The 14,138-nt window shown below is 36.6% G+C and overlaps 1 protein-coding gene across 7 annotated transcripts in view; it reads right to left on the reverse strand.

Annotated features, from left to right (window-relative positions):
• LOC145683980 (myosin-IIIb-like) overlaps window positions 1-14,138 on the reverse strand; it is a 569,781-nt gene that overhangs the window by 5,271 nt on the left and 550,372 nt on the right. For 6 of the 7 annotated variants that reach the window (XR_014131222.1, XM_081755734.1, XM_081755753.1 and 3 more), the window contains one exon: window positions 10,854-10,925. The exons of the other annotated variant lie outside the window; for it this stretch is intronic. Coding sequence is in view for 5 of the 6 variants with exons in the window: in XM_081755734.1 (XP_081611860.1) it covers window positions 10,854-10,925 (72 nt within the window). In the remaining variant the exon portion in view is untranslated. The remainder of the gene's footprint in view (window positions 1-10,853; window positions 10,926-14,138) is intronic. 7 annotated transcript variants of the gene reach the window in all.

Raw genomic sequence — 14,138 nt, forward strand, 5'->3', positions numbered from 1 at the left:
GAGAGAATCTTCATGTTTCTACTGCAGCTATGTCCTGTAAATTGGTTGTCTTAGATAAAGTGAAAAAAAAAAAACCTTCATACGTGTGTGTATCATGAATTGGCAGATGGTCAAAAAATGCAACGCTTGGAAATCTGCTGTTCCCTTCACTTAAGGAATCAGAGTCCTTTTTTTTATTATTATTATCGAATCGTCATCTCTGATGAAAAATGTATTTTATACAATGCTCGTAAAAGATCATCACAATGGCTTGGTGTTAAAGAAGCTCTTAATCAATGTCCAAAAACCTGTACTACATCACAAGACCATAATGACAGTCAGGTGGACAACTCAGGCTGTTATTAATTTTTCGTTTCTTCAAGCAAATCAAACCATGACAGCACGAAGATAATACTATGATATTGAAGAAACATACCAGAAATTGTGCATATAACAACCAATATTGACCAATAGGCATGGTTCTATCCTGTTGCATGATAGTGCGATGTCTCATTTGACAATGAATCCAAAAAATAGCAGATTTGGGACGTGAAATTCTCTCTCATTCCCCGAACATTTATTCTACTGATTTCTGTCCTTTTCGCAGTTTTGAAGCTTTTCTTCGAAACAGACACTTCAGAAAAGATGAAGCTGTGAAAAATGTCTTTAATGATTTCATTGCTTCTAAATCCAAGCGCTTTTTTCCACGATGGAATGAAGGCACTGGAAAGCTATGGCAGAAGGTCATTGAAGCACAAGGACGCTATTTTGAATAAATTCTAAATATCTATAATGAAACTTATCGCCGTTTATTTTCATACCATCAGAACGACATTTCATGTGTGACGACCCAATACAAATATAGGTTCACAAGTAATTGAATTGGTTAATAACCTGAGACGCAATTGATTTATCTAAATCAAATGTCAATGTATACTCGATTAAACAAGCTTAATATACAGTATTTCCATCGGAATTCGAACAACCCCTATACTCGAACAAAGGCGCAAATCTGTCTTCAACATTGGGGGGGACGGGTAAGACGGTCCCGTATATATATATATATATATATATATATATATATATATATATATATATATATATATATATATATATATATATATATATATATATATATAAGCGATGTTCAAAATATTTATGAAGTTGAAAAACAATGCTGTGAAGGATCAGGGGAGCAGAATTGTCTTCAGTGACGAATTTAGGAGGCTATCGGGCTCATTCTCCCCTCGAAATAATTTGTTAGTTTTACGCATTCCACGTACAACAATAATCCTTCTTACCATTTCTAAGAATGTCATTGACTTTCCATTTTCTTATGCTTTTTGTTTAGAAATAATACTGTATTTGTCAAATTTCATTCCATATAAGAACTGCGTCCTTAATAGTTCTTTCTGTCATCCTTTCTATTTTTCTGTTTCTTTTTCTTGACGTTACTACTTACATTTCGCCTATCATACTTTATCGACCGTTGTCAGTTGTGATTCAAGTTGGCCGTCATCAGTAACACCAAAACTAAGAGGAGTTGATAAGCGAAACTAGTGTTCCACACCAACATGCGCGGATATCAACATGACAGGACTTTAGTTATTATAACAAAGGAACAATTATATCGTTTAGTTATTTTTAAAAGAAGGAAATGTTTGAATTAAAGAAAATCAAAACGGGGGAATAATTAGCCCGGGAAATTAGGACGGCCAAGAGGATGCTTTCTTTTTCTTGTATGAATAGAATAAAGGGTTAGATTCACTTTTAAATTTTTGTGTCATATTATATAGGATTTATCGATCTGTAATTCTTGTCATTATAACTTCAATTTATGCATAAATTAAAATATATTTAATTCTCAAACTCAGGTGGGCAATTGCCCACTTCCTTCCTTGTATTGGGCATAGCTCTCAAAAGAAAATCCTAAATACGCCATTGGTTGTCTTCAACATTGGAAGGTGGGCAGATTTGAGGCTTATTCTAGATAAGGGAGATGAAACTCATATTACGGTAGATGAATCTGATCAACTGTTGTAGAGTATATTATATATTAGGTGATGTAGATGAAGTAGTAGTACATATCAGTATTACAAATCACTGCCGTGAAAACATTTTGAAATCGGAATACATGCATATTTATAATTGGTATGTTTCTAATTAGGCATCCACAAAGATCCACGTTAAAATTGTTTTATAGTAATATAATAATATAAATGACGACTTTTCCAAAACTATGAAGAAAGAATATCAATTATGTGTGACGCAACAATACTCTTTGAGCAAAATGATTATAATCTCAATAACATTACAGGAATCGTTTCAGAAATCTGACGCATGTCATACTCTTTACTTAACAGATGTAACCTTAAGATTAGAGAGAAAAATATTCCAGCAATTGAATTCTTTTCTTTGCTTACGAAACATCCTCTCTCAAAAGAAAAATTGGGACACGCGGAAATAATACGTAGGAACAAACCATGGTTCGAACTAGCAGAGAAGAGAAAACAGGCAAAATTACGTTGGCTACAAAATCCGAATGAAGTAACTACACAAAATTTCGTAGACATCAGGCGAGGAACTTCCAAAACTTTTAGAACAAAAAAACGCGATATTTTGAAAGCTAAAATTTAGGAACTTGAAGATAGTAAAAATAAAAACATTCGGGACATGTATAAAGGGGTCAACGAATTTAAGAAAGGCTATCAACCTCGTTCTTATATATGAAAGAAAGCTGATGGAACAGTTCTCACTGATACAGATAGCATTTTAAATAGATGGAAAGATTTCTTTGACGATTTGCTTAACACGCAGCCAAAAACTAATGTGCGTGGAGAAAGGAAGATACACACGGCAGAATCATATATTCCAGAACCCAATCGAATAGAAGTAAAACTCGCTATAAAGAAATTAAAGAAACACAAATCTCGGGTGCAAACGAAATTCCGGCTGAGTTAATTTTAGCTGGAGGCAAAAAATTGTGGAACAAGATACACAAACTCATTCTCCTTATCTACAACAAGGAAGAATTGCCACAAGAGTGGGAAGAATCAATCATTGTTTCTATTCACAAGAAAGGCGACAAAACTGACTGTAATAATTATCGAGGCATCTCTCTTCTGTTAACATCCTATAAAATCCTTTCAAACATTCTATTAGCAAGAATGAGTCCATACGCAGATGAAATGTTTGGAGATTATCAGTGTGGATTTAGACGAAATCGATCAACTATCGACCAAATATTTACCATTCGCCAAATACTCGAAAATAAGCGGGAATACAGTAGTCCGGTACATCAACTATTTATTGATTTTAGAAAGGCTTATAACTCGGTTAGGAAAGAAACATTGTACAACGTTCTTACAGAATTTGGAATACCGAAAAAGCTAATTAGATTAATTAAGGCATGTTTAAATGAATCCCAAAATGAAGTCCGGGTAGGAAAAGTTTTGGCCACGAGCTTTCACGTTAAGAATGGCCTGAAACAAGAAGATGCGTTGTCGTCATTATTATTCAACTTTGTCCTGGAATACGCTATAAGGAAGATGAAGGATAGCAACCAGGGCCTAGAGCAGAACGGTGTTCACCAGGTTATGCGTACGCTGATTATGTAAGTTTAGTAGGGGTTGATATGAGAAAAAATAGAAATAAATGCAGAGGTCTTATTAGACACGCTTGCATGGACATGAGTTTAGAAGTAAATGCAGAGAAAACTAAATACATAGAAGTGCGTCGGGACCGTAATACGGCAAATTATGTATGTGTTAAAATATTAAATAATACTTTTGATAAAGTGGATACTTTCAAACATCTAGGATCAATATTAACAGACGAAAATCATATTCACGAAGAAATTAAATGTCGACTAAAAACAGGGAATTCGTGTTATTATTCAGTTCAAAACCTCTTGTCGTCGCGAATTCTGTCGAGGGATTTGAAGCTTAAAATGTATAAAACGATAATCATACGCTTACTGAGTACAGAGCATAGACTGAAAGTATTTGAGAACAAGATCCCGAGAGAAATATTCGGACCAAGAGGAACGGGAATGGGGAATGGTGGAAACTTCATAACGACGAACTACGTAAATTATATGGCTTACCAAACATTGTTAAGGTCATCAAGTCTAGGAGGCTTAGGTGGGCAGGACATGTAGCCAGGATGGAAGAAAGTAGGAACGCTTTCAAAGTGTTAGCGGTAAGACCAATCGGAAAACGACTATTAAGAAGACCTAGGCGCAGATGGGAAGACAATATTAAGATGAATCTCGCAGAGATAGGAATACAAAGTAGAAACTGGATCCAGTTGGCTAAGAATAGAAGTCAGTGGAGAGCTTTTGTGAACGCGGCATTGAACCTCCGAGTTCCATAGGCTATAGAGTTTGTTAGCTTACGAAGCATGAGTAGATGCCTAGGCTGATACTACAAATAGATTAAATGCGCATTTACTGAAAAGATGGGTTCTACTGACATTGGATAGTCTATATACTCTTCGTGTGCTACGGCCTAGGGGAGAGGAGGAGATAAGATTTCATATGAGGTTACGTCACGCACAGTCGCACGCCTTCATTTTCATTATAAATGGAAAAGCCAAGAGAAACAAATTTCATCTAACTTTCCTTTGTGGCAGTCGGACACAACTCATCACAGTTATCTGCAAAAAGCACTTTTCAAATCGGATTATTGGGAGAGCCTCCAGTTCCAATGTTGGGGGGGACATGTCTCCCCATTTCCCCGGAATTTGTGCCCGTACCTACAGCTGAGACAACTTTCCAGCATGAGGAGAGGGGCATATCCTCCTCTGACATTTATTGCAATTTGTGCCCAAATAGCGGAAGTGGAATTAATACATATTGATGAGACTACTAAACTCACTACAGCACGAAGTTCAGTTTGAAATACTACAGAATACGATTCTTTTTTTTTAAAAATGGAAAAGCCAAGAGAAATCAATTTCATCTTACATTCCTTTGGGGCAGTCGGACACAAATTCGAAAAAGCGCTTTTTAAATCATATTATTGGGGGGGACAGTCCCCCCCAGGTCCAACATTGGGGGGGACATGTCCCCCTCGTCCCCCCCGGGATTTGCGCCAGTGTACTCGAAGAACTTGAGGTACGAACGAAAATTTCGAGCAAATTTTCTCTCGCAATACAAACGCTGATTTGGAATCCGAACCCCCAGAAATATTTCGTCTGTGTTTGTGCGTATGCTTCCTCTGCGCTGGGGTCATCAATGTACTTTGTCATTTAGTTCGTTGTCGGAAGCTGAACTGAAAACATCTCGTGGCCTTTGTGCTTGTTTTGTGTTTATATATACGAGACGGTATCAAAAAGTTCCGATACTAGTTCTGTTTATATGAAAGTACTTTATTTACCTTTATTACCTACACTATCACCTTCAAAAATAGTTACCTTGTACAGCAATACTGCACTCTCAGCGTTTCTACCACTGCTGAAATGTCTTGAAAGTCTTTTCGAAGTGTGTCAAGCACAGCACCTTGTGCAATTCGCGCTTTATCCCCGCATAGGTGTCTAAACGGCGATCTTTGAGCTGGATCTTCAGCTTCGGGAAGATCGCGAAGTTCACAGGAGCCAAGTCTAGCAAGTAGGGTGGGTGCGGAAGTGCGATCATCTTGTTTCTGGTGAGAATCTTACGTATGAGATCACGGTGACAAGGGTACATCCTCGTCGGGAGCAGCCAGTTTTTCGTGCGCCACAGATTCGGTCGCTTTCGCCGAATCTCCTCCCTCAGACGTCTTAAAACCTGGCAGTAGAACTTATTAGTGAGGTCTGGCCCCTAGTGACGAATTCGTGATGCAGAATGCCGCGAATGCCAAAAAATTACCAAGCGAAGTAGCTCAAGTGATAGAGCGTTGGCTCCGCATTCGGGAGGTCGTGGATTCGATTCCCGCTGCCAACCATCCTCAATCCTACCGGGCAAGTGCCAGGATGGTACCTACTAAACAGACCCGGCTAATACCTTCCCAAATCACTTCCATTATTATTGTTTTGTTAAATATCCAGTATAAAATGGCTTCTGAGCTGTATCTGGTGATTGTCAAATAAATAAATATAAAGAAATAAATACGATAAGCATGCACTTGGTCGAGCTGCGGACCTGCTCATCTTTTTCGATCGTGGAGATGATGGGCTCTTCTACTGTGAAGACTGCTGCTTTGTCTCAGGGTCGTATCCGTACACCCAACTTTCGTCACCGGTAATTCCTCAATATGAAAGATAGGTCATCCACCGCACACTGACGGAGTTCTTGACAGACTGATGCGGTGTTCCTTCTGTTTCTGGGTCAGCAGTCTGGGACGAACTTGACAGCAACACGGCGCATGCTCAAATCACGCGCGAGGATTGTCTGCACGCTTCTGTATGACACACCAACAATGCCAGCAATGTTGTGGATTGTTCTCCGAAGATCCTCATGCATAAGTTGCCGAATGGTTTCGTCATTTTCAGGTGTTGTGCTCGCTAAAGGTCATCCTAATCTCTCGTCGTCTTCCAGTGATGGTCTTCCGCTTTTGAAGCGCGCGTGCCACTAAGGACCTTGCCGTACACTTGCCGAATCATATCAATGGTTTCTGTGGCGGATTTGCCCAGTTTCACACAGAATTTCACGTTCGCCTGTTCTAGCTTGCTGTCCATAATGAAATCGCAGACATGTTAACGCACGTAGCCAGAATAGAACCAGCTCCCGATATACTCAGGACGATGTTTCTTGACACATGAAGGTCAGTGTTGCCTGTGAGTGCAGCCTTTCGTTGGCATCTGTTTGCATGTTACAAAACTAGTCTCGAAACCTTTTGATACTACCTCGTATATAACAACTTAGGCATTTGCCAAAATCCTAAAAAGTGTATTTTTATTCAAGTGCAGTTATAATTTTACTTTAAAATCCAGTGTCTTTATAGTTAGAATAATTAGAGTTCGTGGAATCTAGGAATGGATTAATCAACTTTCTATTATTTGGAAGGGAGAATCTTGTCTTCGAACTCGGAACAAGGTTTTGGAACGGATTAGTTCGTATTCCAAGGCATAAGTGTAAATGAAGCGCTATATCGACTTTGATTCCCGCTCGAAATACACAATATTTTGGATTGGCTAAGCATCATGAGAAAATTAAAAAAGTTTCTTGAATGAAGAAATGACCATTTTCAATCTAGAAATATGACTTTAACACCCCATGCACTGATCATATATGATCCTGTTGAATGTGCTCCATGTAGCAAGTCATTAGTGTTTTTCTTTTTCAATAACTAAGATTATTTATCGTATTTATTTACTCAGGATCAATCAGGTGATGTGTATATTGTCCAGTGTTGCGAGAACAGACGTTCTCATCAGTGCTAGTACGAAAGGGCAGAAAGTAAAATTATATATAGTCGCTGTACCTCGAAAAACCGCTTTGTACAGAAGTGGGAACTTTCCAGGAGAAGAAAAAAAACGTGCTTTCTAATTATTTACACTGTTATTTTTCTTTTCTTATTATGATATAGGAAATATAAGTGAAGATGCAAAACAACTTTCTGTTCACATTGTCGTATATAACTAATTTTCGACAAAAATGTCACGCAGTGTTTTTCCGAGGCACAACGACGATATATATGTGCAACATAGGAGGTTATGATTGGTTGATGGATTGTCTAATCAGCTGTCGGCCCAAACACTAATTCTATTGCTGTTGCTTTCTGATTAGGGATTTCCATGTTGGACTAAGTTGATAGCTAATGTCCCTGTTGAGATTGTTACCTTCGTTCAACTTACCTATTCTTTCCTTTACTTTTGTGACCCGATACCCTGAACACCTGGAAAACACAGTGCTTTCAGAAAATGATATGGCATGATTTTCTTTCCAGTCATCATCCGGTCCCGATTTGTCTAGAAACATTTTATGTATATATATTTCTTTTTATTTAATTTGAGTTTAGCGTCCATTTAAGTAGCGAGGTTATATGAGACATGCATGTATGGTTTAACGTGGGAAGTACCAAATCCGTATCTCCCACGCCGAAGGCGCATACGCTAACTGCTTAGCCACGAAAGAACTCGAAGCATTTTATGTATCTGGCGTGTTTCTTGCCTCGAACTTCAATGGTGCATCCAGTTTGTTCACTACATTGATAAGGAATGCTGAAAACCATGGTGTTTAGCTGCTAATTATTAGGATTACGCTAATGTGCCTTATAAGATTGTAATATTATTTGGATCAGGATAGTAGGCCTTATAAGATTGTAATGTTATTAGGATCACGCTAGTGGGCCTAATAAAAGCGTAATCTTATTGGGATCACGCTAGTGGATCTAAAAGATAGTAATGTTATTGAGATCTCGCTAGTGGGCCTAATAAAAGCGTAATCTTATTGGGATCACGCTAGTGGGCCTAAAAGATCGTAATGTTATTGGGATCACGCTAGTGGGCCTAATAAGATCGTTATGTTATTGGGATCACGCTAGTGGGCCTTATAAGATCATCATGTTATTGGGATTACTCAAGTGGGCTTTATAAGATCGTAATGTTATTGGGATCACTCAAGTGGGCCTTATAAGATTGTAATGTTTTGGGATCAGGCTAGTGGGCCTTATAAGACTGTACTGTTATGAGAATCATGATTCTGGGCCTTATAAGGTTGTAATGTTCTTAGAATCACGCTAGTAAGCCTTATAAGATTGTAATGTTATTAGGTTCATTCAAGTGGGTCTTATAAGATCCTAATGTTATTGGGATCACTCAAATGGACCTTATAAGATTGTAATGTTATTGGGATCACGCTAGTGGGCCTTATAAGACTATACTGTTATTAGGATCATGCTACTGGGCCTTATATGGTTGTAATGTTCTTAGAATAATACTAGTGGGCCTTATAAGATTGTAATGTTATTAGGATCACTCAAGTGGGCTTTATAAGATCGTAATGTTATTGGGATCACTCAAGTGCGCCTTGTAAGATTGTAATGTTATTGGGTTCACGCTAGTGGGTCTAATAAGATTGTAATGTTATTGGGATCACGTAAGTGAGCCTTATAAGATTGTAATGTTATTAGGATCATGCTACTGGGCTTTATAAGGTTGTAATGTTACTGGAATCACGCTAGTGAGCCTTGTAAGATTGGCGTGATTCTGTAACTCTTCAACGAAACAGATTTTTTTTATTTTATTATTATTATTATTATTATTATTATTATTATTATTATTATTATTATTATTATTATTATTATTATTATTATTTACAATAGATCAGTCAGAGCGATTATCTGTGCCAAATTCTTTAATGGGATAAATCCGTCAACATTTTCACAGCTACCCATATCACATGTATGGAAATACGTGGTTTCGAAGGTAAACAGATTTAACAAAAACCTCAAAAAATATTGGTGAGGTTAAAACTTTACATACATGGACTATGAGAAGGCTGCAAACCCTGACCGCTTCAACTATCAGCATGAATTCAGTCATAAATGTAAGTTTCGCATGATCGTCTGTACTGTCTTTAATTATTGTTTTCTCCCAGACATCAATCATCAATAATAAGTATATTATTATATTTGTGCTGTTTGAACAAAAGACAGCTTGAGGGGAGGTTTACTTTCATTCTTCCGTCGATGAAAAGCATCTGATAAACACAAGAGCCACTTTTTTAATCTATGCCACAAGAGAACCACGTCACATATTTAGCTGAAACTGATATTAAAATATGCACCATCGAAGTTTTCATTGTGACAGTAGAAGACAGTATTACGTGCTGTTATTAATGAGTGTCAGTGGTGTATTTAGAGGGGGGGAGTTGCCGCGTTTAAGCCCCACCCCGAAATATTACTTACTATAGTAAAGTATATGAATTATCTTGCAGAATTTTCACATTTTCAGGCAAAGCCCCCCCCCCCCCAAAACAAAATCGTAAATACGCCACTGATGAGTGTATTTAACGGAATTCCAGTTCCAGTTACCTCCCTTACGGGAGATTTATAAAGGAAGTCTCAGCCTTAGAGCCCTGTGGACTGCTTCACTAAATTTGTTTTAAATATAAATTGTTTGAAATAAGGATATGTACTAAAATGGCACGTGCCAAGATGGCCGAATTTGCCTGTTTTAAATATAATTGTTTATCACACTGTTAATAATAACGTTTTCATATAATAAAATTATAATTAACTCAACTTTAATTTTTGAACTAACATCAATTTGCATAGAGACGAAAGTACCACTCACAAGAATTATAGTACTCTTTTCTTCTTAGGGTTCATGCATTTTTATAAAGCATTTTTCACCAAATGATAAATTAGGCACTGACATTACCGTTATATGTATACCACTCAAAGAACTTTTATTTATTTATTTTATTTTTTTTAAGCATCCATCGCCCTTGCTCATAAATTTGTGAGTGCTACTAGTAATATCAGCATGCGATTATATATGCATGGTTACACAGATATACGATTAAAGGAAGCAGATGGGAAGTTCATGAGGCGTCAAGGGTTACAGCTTTACTCTATTGTTATTCTTATGCCACGAATTGCTATAGTCCGCGTCACCCGAATTGGCGTGTGGCATCAGCTAATAAGCTTGCAGTGTGCTGTTACTAAACTTTCAGGAAGGAATCTAATCATTCATAATTGTCCACAAATTCAAACAAAATAAATTATGAATGATTAGATTCCTTCCTGAAAGTTTAGTAACAGCACACTGCAAGCTTATTAGCTGATGCCACACGCCAATTCAGGTGACACGGACTATAGCCAATAAGCAATTATAAACTCCAACAAACAAATATTTACATGTGATGCTATAAAATGCAAATGCACGCCTTTAGCATACAGAAAACAGATTATTTACAATGAAAACAAGAGTACTTTTCCGAAACTCACCTTCGAGGACGGAGTTTTAGTTCAAGCTGTACAAGGGGGGCATCCCACGGGTCATCATCAAATTCAGGGGAGCTGCACAATTATTAGTAATAAAGAAGAAAAAAAGCTAAAACATTGGTTAATTGTTCCCACATACCCACATTTACAGATATTTATTTATATATGTACATACACAATGAAACCTGTCCGAGCCGGCCACTCTTAATTGTACACAAAGTGTCTAGCTTACGTGATTGCCAATGTACGAAATAAATAACTACTTTTTATTTTTATTATTTTTTTTAATGATTGCTAAAGTGTGTTTGATCTAACACATCTACAGAAACAAAAGGAGAATGCCTGTAATGCAATAAATAGTGTTAATTCTCAATCAGGTATGCAGATAATATCGACCAAATGGTTATCGTTTCTCTGTTGATAAATAATTCTTATTTTATACTATTTAATGAACCGATTGGATATTTTGTTGAAATTATATATGTTATTGTGACACAGTTGTGGCTCTATCTTGTCAACGATACGTCGAATTCTGTATCTACTAGCACTCAATAGTCTGTGGTGTGGTAGTAGTGTAACGTAGAAATTTACTTTTCAGGAGTTTCGAAAGTATACCCGCAAGGCGCAAGAAGCGTCACATGATTGTGGTGGTTAATCGACGCTACTATTTCGTGACAAAATTCTGCCCTTAAACTTTAACCGAAGGAAAATCGTCGTTGCATTAGCTATGTGGCATATCACTGCGTATTGTTAGCCTGTGACGTATTCTGGGGGAAAAACCACGAAGGTCCAAAAATTAAGGAACTGAGAAAGTTTTACTTTAAAATTTAAATACCTGTTACCCTGTTTTTATTTAAGTACTTCTTATGCAAATATCTGCGGTTCCACAATGTTTTTGCGCCTCTAGACACTAGCTAAAATTTGAATTAATTCAAATGCTAGAATATATATAAAACGCCACTTTTGGCACAGACTTAATTTCGTAATAACTACGAAGTGACCTAAGATGATGTTTGTGTTCCACTGCAACTGACCACATAACGTGGCATTCTTTCATCTTTCGGTACCCACTCCGCCAATCAATATAAGTTATTACGCCTGCGCAATACTCAAGTTTGAAATGTCAGTCGGCTCGCCGCCACCCTGTATATACCTTTATGTTTTATCCATGGACTGTGTTTGTATTAGTGTTATATGTATTTGTTGCATTTAAGACATTCTCCTTCTTTATATATATATATATATATATATATATATATATATATATATATATATATATATATATATATATATATATATATATATATATATATATTAGTGAGTTCATTTACAATGAACACCTATAGGTCTTGTTGAGAAACCGTGCCTCTACATGATTCCACGTATATATACATATTAAAGTTTAAAAGAGGCCAAGTTAGAGCTAGCCACTGAACAGGTTTTACTGTATTAACACATTATCCCGTAAATCTCAGATACAAGTTACTAAGTTCTGAAGTAATAATTTAACGGACTAAAAGTATTGCAATATATTAGCCGAGAAGAACTTCAAGTTGCAGAATTTGAATAGATTATTACAATATGTAGTTATTTATACACAGCATTGTATTGAATTTCTCAAGCATTGTAAATATTATAAGGAAATACACTGTATTTACAGAAAAAAAACAAAATCTGTTAGAACGAGTGAAAACTTTTGTTTCAAAAGACGTGTTATTTTAAATTTTATGTTTTAAAACAAAGAGAAGTTACTTTAGAATGATATACATATATGTACAATAACCAGCAAAAGTGCGTCAAATACATGGTATTTCAAAATGAATATCGGGGATTTAAGACTTTTGTAGTATTTATTACATTTAACGTACAATTATAAATAGTACATCAAATCAAAGAGCAACTCAAACAGTTTTTTTTGCTACAAGTGTTCATGTGAACACCATTCGTCAAACGGTACACATCGAGTCGATAGGAGAGCTCTTCACAAACCTTGATCAGTATGTTTGAAATAATTGTTGCTAAAACTGCTTCAATCTTCTTTCTTAAATTCCTCAATCTCCTTAAAATTCTCCACACAGACGTCACTGGAATTGCTAATTCACGACTAGCCTTTCGAACTGATTTCTTGGGGCTACGTGTGAAAAATTCTCTCACTTGTTCAACACGTCCTTCAGTCACTTACTTCTGCTCACTAGTCTTTGCCACTAGCGCTTTCTAACGGCATGCAGAGGAATCAGTGCATGCGCATACGTGCGTACAAAACTATTTGAGTTGCTCTTTCATTTGATATATTATTTGTAATTGTAAGTTAATTGTAATAAATGCTACAAAGCCTTAAGCTCTCGATATTTATTTTGAAACACCCTGTATATAACACGCCAAACAATTCGACACGAATAAACCAATTTCAGTGCAGTACGTGTAGGAAGATCTACTTTTAAATTGGCTCGTTCCTCCCAAAGTTAAGGACAAGAGAACGTACACAAAGTGGGCAAGCGCATTGCTTGATGATTGTATATATTTTTTTCCTAATGTATCTGAGATTTGCGAAATAATAAAATAACATTATATGCATGATATCTTACAAAATTATGCCAAAATAATGCAAACTAATGAAGCTTCTTTGCTTCCAGCGAAAATTCTTATCACTTTGACATGCAGCATGAAAATATTGAGGTTAGTTGTAAATTTTATATTTGTTAACATACATATCAGAGCCGATACAAAATACGCAACTGAACTTTGTGTGTGTAAACAAATAAATATAGATGCGATAAATTCTTTTTTTCTTCAGAGCTTTTCGGGCTGAAATCATCAAATATTGACTTACTAACACGTATGGATACAAGAAATCCAGTGGTAGCTCTTGAGGGAAATCTTGCGGGTAAAACAACTTACAAAGAGTGAAAAAGTGGCTTGACTGGACCGGAACTCGAATCCAGGATCTCCGGCATACCGTGCCGATGCGTTAACCACTACGCCACCCAGTCCGTTTCCCAGAACAGCCAAACACTCTTTCGCTCCTGCAGTCGTTGCTCTCCACTCTTGCGGGTAAAACTTTAAAAGGCTTACACGGTTACAATGATATGAACAGACTTTGGGGGAAGATGGCTGCAATTCAGCTCAAATGTAGAAAAGATTATGTAGATTCTATATTCCAAAATCAAATTGTCCTAAAATAGATGGAACATAGTCAAAAAAGCACTAAACATTAACATAAATTCAATGGAAAAATCAATGAAAAACAATTCCACCACTTATCTCAAAAACTAAAAGAGGGAGATGGCT

The sequence above is a fragment of the Thermobia domestica genome, chromosome 1 (genome assembly GCF_964235325.1).
Source record: "Thermobia domestica chromosome 1, izTheDome1.hap1.1, whole genome shotgun sequence".
NCBI classification, from domain to species: domain Eukaryota; kingdom Metazoa; phylum Arthropoda; class Insecta; order Zygentoma; family Lepismatidae; genus Thermobia; species Thermobia domestica.